Source organism: Oxyura jamaicensis, chromosome 9 (assembly GCF_011077185.1).
Source record: "Oxyura jamaicensis isolate SHBP4307 breed ruddy duck chromosome 9, BPBGC_Ojam_1.0, whole genome shotgun sequence".
Taxonomy (NCBI): Eukaryota; Metazoa; Chordata; class Aves; order Anseriformes; family Anatidae; genus Oxyura; species Oxyura jamaicensis.
Window position 1 is genome coordinate 9,696,740 of NC_048901.1, and position 8,414 is coordinate 9,705,153.

General features: G+C 35.4%; 1 protein-coding gene across 7 annotated transcripts in view; it reads left to right on the plus strand.

The window, feature by feature from the left end:
• STAG1 (stromal antigen 1) overlaps positions 1-8,414 on the plus strand; it is a 176,892-nt gene that overhangs the window by 144,857 nt on the left and 23,621 nt on the right. For all 7 annotated transcript variants that reach the window (XM_035334012.1, XM_035334013.1, XM_035334009.1 and 4 more), the window contains 2 exons: positions 3,989-4,081; positions 7,751-7,925. In XM_035334012.1, coding sequence (XP_035189903.1) covers positions 3,989-4,081; positions 7,751-7,925 — 268 coding nt within the window. The remainder of the gene's footprint in view (positions 1-3,988; positions 4,082-7,750; positions 7,926-8,414) is intronic.

Below are 8,414 nucleotides of genomic sequence, written 5' to 3' on the forward strand. Positions count from 1 at the left end.
GGTTGTGGTGGGTAAGGATGAAATGCATAAGCCTGGAAGTATCCCTACTCCAGTGCTCTAATCGTTGGCCTTGACTCTTGTAAGTGTTCAGAAGAGGCTGAGGCCAGGACCATGGCTGTCGGTGAGCAGAGCAGGGCTCTTCGTGGTAACCTGCACACTGCTGGGGGGAGGTGATTCATATTGTGCCATCTGTGGGACTGGTCTGTTGTAGCCTAGAGAAAAAGCTTTCTTCAAATTAAAAGGGGCTTGAAGGTAGTTTCACAGGAAACTGATAATTTCCCAGTGAGAGTTCTCTTGTCTGTAGATCATGGGGAACAAGTCCAGTGTTTTGAGATAGAAGACAGGTATTAGATTATACAGTTTTTTTTTCCATCTAGATCTATGCATGCATTCAATAAACCAGGTGCCTGGGACCATTGTACAATGCACTGTACATGTACATAATGAAAAGGAAATATCTATAGAAGAATAGAGTCCTAAATCTTAGAACAGTAAGAAAAAGGATGAATAGAGCAGGCATTCATAGGCAAGACAAAGGCGAAACAGTTCCAAACGAGCAGCAGCCAGACTAGCCAAATGCATAGCTATTACTAGCTGATTAGTAGGCAGAGGAATTAGTAGGGAGGAATTAAAGAGGGATTTCAGGAACAACACAGTGACTTGGTGACTTTTCCTATTTATATTGGCACAATGAAAGAAAGCACAAAATGCTAAATGGAAGAAAAGAGTCACGAGGTGCAAAAGGTTGTGCTCCACAGTAGCGTTGAGAGCTAAGGGCTCTTGAACACTAATGTTTCTCAAAGAACTGGAGTTGCAAGAAGATGGAAGTGAAAGGTCAGTACAAGTAGTTTAGAGGAAAGGCAATGGGAAAATATGAAGAAAAGCCACTAGCGAAAGTACAGCATTTCTAAATAGCTTCAGTGGGGAAAAACAAAAACAAAAAACAATCAAACAAAAAAACCACTTCAGTTTAAAGCTAGAAAATAACTGCAAAATTTTAGGTAAGTCTTGTGAACACAGTTGTTCAGTTGCAGTTGGTGGCAAAAACAGTTTAAGTCCTTGCTCTTAGTGGTTCATTCTTGTTCCATGTGCTAGTTAAATTTTAAGATATAAGCTGTACAGTTCTGGAAAGGATTATTTTTATCCTGGGTCACTTCAGTAATCCAGTTCACCGTGTGACCCCGTGGCTTTACCCTAACAACCGAGAGGACAGTAAATTTTTTATATCAGTTTTTCTGCTGAAGCCTGCATACCATGTAATCACACCTCAAGAACCTTGGCTGTGTGCCTTAGAATGGTGAAAGACTTGAAAATCAAATTCATTTTTTTCCTTACCATTTTGTTAAACAAAGAAACAAGCAAAATATAAAAAATAAAATCATTACTACTCTGCAGTAGTCTGGGGATTTCTCCAAATTTAGCACTTTCAGATGGCTCTGTTGCAGTGTTCAGAGGGGCTTTCTTTTGCTGTGAAATATTTGTCATGCCAGCAAGCAAGAGGATAATAAATAGCATATACCTCGGTGTTTTTCAGCTGTTGACAGAAAGAAAAATGTGAGGCATGCAATTTTTAACCTTTATCTAGGATTTTTTTGTAGGTTTTAGTTTCTCTTTTGAATTCATTAGCATCCAAATGGAAGATAATTATGATGAAAAGTAATTTCTATAGATAGAAATAAATTGAAGTGATTGTAATACTGATGTTTAAAGGCGTAAATCATATGATTATGTAACACAGCAAATGTATAAGCCTAGCATCGGTCCTAGGTAAAATACTTGGAATGGCTGATAGAAAACAGTCAGTACAAGGCTGTTGTACACAAAGAAGATGGCCAATAAATGAAACTGGAAGGAACAAGGAAATTTCTTCTTGAGAAGATTGCATTTTTGACTGATAAAAACGCTATTTTGAAATACCAATTTCTGTGGATATTAGTATCACATTGCATTTCAGGTTAATATATGCATTTAATGTAATTTATATTCAGTAGCTCAAAACTGGTTAATATATTAGATAAAAATTGAAATTGGGAAATCATCACACAATGCAACAGCTTCTGATGCATTCCAAGAGGAATCCATTTGCAGCTAAAAAGTGATTATTATTTTTAACAATTATGACGGAAGGTAAAGCAAAAAATTTTTAAATGCAGATCAGTTGATAAACAAATTACAATTAAGCAAAGAGGCATTTTAATGCAGCCAAATAGAAGACATATCTGGGAACAAGAATGGTGATCAGTGAAAAGTTGTGACTTAGAAGAGAGCAGAGCTACCTTACACGTCATGTAATCATGGTGTAATGCAGTTGCAGAAAGGGATCCTTGCCTTTATTAACAGAGAAAAATGATTAGGAGTAAGAAGGCAATATAACTTAAAGATCTTCAGAGTCCAGATTAGAAAACCACAGTTAAGTCTATTGAAAATTATGAGAGGTTCAGAGATTTAAGAGCATACTGGTTGCTGCACTTGCAGACCTGCCTTCTGCTGTGAATCAGTACAGAAAGAGCATATGGGCCACAAAAAGGCTTTCAGTAAACAAAGAATAACAAGATCTTACTATAGTAAGATGCAATAAAAGAAATTAACACTAGAAATGAGCCATATGGATTGAGCATCCATCATAATCAAAAATCATATTTTTTTGAAAGGAAATTGCTGCATATGCACTATGTAGCTTCTTTAGATTTAGGTTGGATGCTGTTCTGTAGGGCATGCTGTCTTCCATCGGAAAGCTGATACAGGTAGGTACCATGGAGGGAATGTCAGCAGTAGTGATATGCCAGCAGCCTCAATGTGAATTAGTGGCTGAGATGAGCTCTCCTGTATATGAAATCTCTGATGGTGAAACCTGGAAAGTGAAAGATCTTCAAAGCAATGGTTGCAGGTGAATGTAAGAAATGCAGCCGGACAGAGACAGACAGGGCAGAAGCTGTATTTATATCACCAGAGCAATGCAGAGTAGCAGAATCTGTAAATCAGTGCTGACAAAGCTGGTCATTTTGACAAAACTTGAAGCTAACACAAAGTCCTAGTGATTTGTGGTTTGTATTTTGTTCTCTGTGTTGAGTTTGGTCCTAATGTAAACAGAGTAATTAAATAGGTGCCCAGCTATGTAGTTTTCAGTAAATTTTTTGGTTACAAGACAGAGGCTGTCGTGGCTTTTCACATAGGAGCTTTTCACAAATATTTTCTTCTGTAATTTCTTACTTCCAGATGGCTGTTTGCTACATACTTAGGATTATGCTCTGGTATCTTATGTTTTATTTTGAGTTGTTTTCACCAGTTCACTTTGTTATCCATAAAAAAAAAAAAAAAAAATGAATTCATCAGGGTATGTCATAGGTAGCCCCAGGTCAAAGTACCCAGCTTTCCTATTGAACCTGCCACTTCTGGTACCCACAGCTAAAATATACGTGGATTGTCTCTAGATGAAGGTGATCAAACCAGGCATTTGTTTATTTTTTTTTTTACCAGCAAATCCTTCTTCCTCCAGATCAACAAACCACCCTCCTTCTTCCCTAAGTCATTAGATTTCTGTGATATGCCTTCACATTTGCAATATCTGCACGTGGTTAGGAGAATGTTTTTATTGAACTTGAGACACCTTATTGGTATTTTTGGTTCGCGTTGATTAATATACATACAGAATTCTTTATAAACCACCATGTGTGCTGACCTTGATGTATTGAACATTTTCTTCTGAAACATGTATACTCTACATCCAAGTAAAATACAGATAATTTTACCTCAGGAATGTATTGCTTTATTAGTAGTATTTATTACAAGGAACCTTGGGCCATTCTTCTGAAAACTAATGACTTGTTTTACTCTGTGCTATATGAACAGTGTACATTTCATACATTTTCTCTCTGTTTTGCTAGTGTATCAGATTGAACGTATGAAATTATCACCATCCTCTTATTTTGTTTTTTCCTAACAAACTTTTATTAATATTTATATATTTTCCTCTTATTCCTTATTCTAGGAGGACTTACTGGTATTGAGGAAAACTGTGAAATCCTTTCTGGCTGTCTGTCAGCAGTGTCTATCAAATGTCAACACTCCAGTAAAGGAACAGGTAAGAGAAATGTCTGTCACATGCTTTTACAAAAGTGTGAGTATTAAACTGTAGGAAAACTCAAGATGACACTTACTACACCAAACTTAAAGTCATATTTGCCTTCTGTCTAAGTAAAACTGAACAAACACTTCATAAAAAGAACTATATTAAAATGACCTTCAAAGCACAGCTAATGTCAGATTCACTTTTGCTATAATAGTGGATGCTTAGGCTCATGTTCAGCTGTCTGAATCACCTAAAATTAAACTGAATCTAACTGAATCACCAAAAATTAAAGTCTATTCCTTTTCTTAATTACTGTATTAATAGACAGAAACAGGCACTTTTAGAGGATGATTGAGACCTAAAATTGGCTAAATCTTTCTCTGTGTATTTCTGGATTATTTTCCTTGTATTAAGTATTAGAGAATTTAGAGTGACTACTTTCCTACACAAGTCAAATGTCTGAATTTAAATTGGAAAAATTGAAGCCTTGATATTTATCACTATTTTGTCATCCTAATAATTCTATTAAATGTAGCAATGCATGCTAATTATTATGTCTCTTTTACCCATGGTGGCTAATGAGAGAAAACAGAGGTTTCTAGCAGTACACATCATACTTCTGTATATTTTCTAGCAGGAAATCTATGTTTATTTTACAAAAATACTCTGAATTACACTAAGAATGTAGTTTCACAGTATGCAAAATTAGTTGCTTGACTGATAGTTATGTCAGCTTGGTAAATCAGAATAAAATATCCAGTTACACAGTGTCTTCATTATGTAAAAAACAGGATCTGGAGGGGTTTTTTAGATTCTCATGAATATAGTCATTACAGCTCAGGTTGCTGTCCTTCCCTATTTGGAAAACTGACTGAAAACATAAGTGAATACATTTGTCTGCATGTGAGTGCATGCCAAAGGTTTGTATTTATGAAATATAATTATAGTAAGATAACCATTTTGGGGGTTCAGTGTAGTTATCCAGTTATCTGTGTTAGATTTTTGGAAAGCCACACATGCACAGAGTGAGAAACTTCTGCTATGTATGTCTAGAAATTGAAATATAAGAAATTAAATCCAAGGACTTGTTGAAATAATTTGTGGTCTCTACAATAAACAATAGCTGCTTTGTTTGCAAAGATCTTAGGAATGTTTGCTGATTTCTATCAGGTGTGTTGACATCTTTTAGTTGTCTAAAATTGCATTTCTGTGTCAGCACTTCCATGATTTTGCAAAGACTGTAAATAAATGGCACACATGTACTTGCTTATGTTCTTTTAAAAAGATAATGCTTCTTAAAAGATAGTTTTATTTTTTCAAAAGATAGCTCTGCTTGGCATTTACGCCGTATTCTGCAAGTTGATAAATATTAATCTTAAAGGCTCAGAGATCTGCCTACCTGACGTATTTTTAAAGGACTCTTATATGTCATTGTCTTGCAGCAGATTTAAGCTTAGTAATTATATTTAGTATTCTCAGTAGTTACTCTTAACATAGAATATATTTTATTAACATTGTATAATGTGAAAATAACATCTAACTTCATGAAAATACTAACGATTCTAGCATAAACTAGGTTTAATGTTGCTTGTACATCAACAAATGGTAAATGATCCTCACCATTACTGCCATGTTTTTGTGCTTGATGTATTTTGAAATGTTTCAATTCTCTTTCTCTCAAGTCTTCTTTTAATTGGTAATTTAAACGTTTCTTAGAAGCTCCTTTTCAGTTCACAATTCTGTGGAAGCTTTCAAGACTCTGCTAGACAAAGCCATGGCCAACCAGATGTAGAGACAGCAAGAGTCCCAGGCAGAGTAGGTTGGACTAGAGACCTTCCAACTAATTCTTCTATGAACTTTTTAATTTTCTTCCTTAAAAAGCCTCTTTCCACAAGTGCAGGAACTGTTCCTTAATCCTTTTACTTTGCTAGATCTTTTGAGAATTCATGTTATATTTTCTCACTAGCTTATTTGTTTCTTAATCTATACATTCTTCTCAGAGAAGATCAATTACATATCGAAGGAGAGAAAAAAGTGTTAAGTATTTATTAGAAACAGAACTGAAACATTCCAAATTTTCTTAGAATGAGTGAAATAAATCTGTGACTAGACATATTTATAATACATAGGCATTTGTACATGCTGTCTTTATATTGATCAGAAATAAAAACTTTCAGTGTGTAATTTGTATCCACCTGTTTTTTAGAGGTCTACATTAGTATTAGCTTGAATGTCAAATGTCAAATGCATGTCAAAGGTGTTTAGAGCAGCTGAGATCATCATTGAAATCAATCCCAATGTTTTTTGGATGCTGTGAAGAAAAATCCCAAATACTGGCACCTGTCTCCAAAGTCTAAATTGATCATGGTTGACAACTATTTGCATTTTGTTCTTGTGTAAGTGTGGCTCATTCAGATTTTATAACATACTCCACGAGATGAGTGAGCTGCCATGACATTCAGAATTCACAAAGATTCCATGTTGGAGGTTTGTAAAGCAGGTTGCTCTCAGTCACAACTTTTCTGAAGGTTCAAAAGTATGTTTAAACACACATTTAACTGTGTTTCTCTTCACCTACCTAAACACTTGATCTAAAGTCCATCTTAAACACTAATAGGGAGTTTATAAAAGTATGCATTCAGCTGTTTGTAGAGGGGAATATAGGGCTGAATTAAAGCCTATGCTGGATTTCATGAATCAGGCAGGGCTATTCTGCAGTCTGTGTTCATTTGAAAACCCTTTTGGCCTACCCCCTACCTGGGAATTGTGATTGATACTGCCCGGAGTGAGACTCCTGCAGGCTCCTGGGAAAGACGCAGCGTATCGAGCGTTGATCTTCTAGGAGTCTTTTTGCACATTTGTACTTTCAACCTTACTCTCTTTCTCTGTTCTCAGAACCAAAAAGTTAAAGATAGATAAATGAAAATGGTTAAGAAATACTTTCTGAAAGATGCTCAGGTGTTGAACGTAATGCAAATGAATACAGCTGGCTATAATGCTCCAACATAAGCCACTGGGGAGAACAGTATTGTTCTCATGCATGAGAGTATACAGATAAATCCTTGAAAGAAACAAAATTATTTATAGCTACTTTTTCTCTGTTCCCAGGTAATGAGGGTATAACAGTAATGAGTAAAAATCATTAAAAGTCTGCCCTGATCGACTGTTACCTAGATTTGAAAGTGCAAAGTTACTTGATTGTTTCCACAGAGAATTGTTAGTGAAATTCTGCAAGGATTTCATTGCTTACATCTGTTTCCCTGTATTTTCAGGACCTGAGAATGACTCAGCTTGGATTTTCCCTTACAATGTTACTCTTTTTTTTTCTCGTTTAACTTTTCTATCTGTTTATCAACAAGAGGTGCTTTTTTCTTTACTACAGTCCTTGGAGGAGAGGTATATTTAGAGTTCTCGTAGAGAAGTGGAAGTGTAGTATCATGGACGTGGTAAGAGGGGTAAACACAGTTCCCAACATCAGAAATAAAAGGCATAATACTTTAAAGATATTGAAAACCCTGGCGAACACTTCTCACAGCACAAAAAAAATCTATGAATCAGTACAGCTAAGGAGGGATGTTTAATAATAGTGGGAAAATGTCTAGAAATCAGATAAATGTTATTTTGTTTTGCACTTACTTGACTTATGCTTCGTACTCTTAATACATCTCTTTTACCTTTCAGGCTTTCATGTTGCTCTGTGATCTCTTGATGATTTTTAGTCATCAGCTGATGACTGGAGGTAGAGAAGGTCTTCAGCCTTTGGTGTTTAATCCAGACTCAGGTCTTCAGTCAGAACTTCTCAGTTTTGTGATGGACCATGTCTTCATTGACCAAGATGATGAAAACCAGAGCATGGGTATGTGTAGCCTTCATGTTTTCTACTTATCTTTTTTTCATAACAAACACATAAGAGAGAAGAAAATAGAATTTTCAGGAAAATTTGCTCAAAAATGTTTTCAGACTTACTGTTCTTTATTGGGGGGGAGATAAGCGTGAATATGAAGTAATCAATGTTATGTCTGTTATAGAATAAAAAATAGTTACAAAATTCACTTCATAAAAATGGGTGTTTTCAGAAGACATGGGACTGGCCTGGAAACTACATTTTACTAATCCGTTCAAAATTATTTACTGATCTTTTCCTTAGTATTTATTTTCAAAAATACTGCAGTCTTAGTTCAGTGACAGACTTCATTTAGTATGGCTTCAAGGGAAAAAGTATGACAGAACAGTACATGGAAGAAAAATCCTTTCAAGTTTCAAAACAAAATTACAGGATTGTGAGACGAATTTTACCATCAAAGCTCTAGGCAAGGATAGTCTTAAGAAACTCTGGTGTTACTAA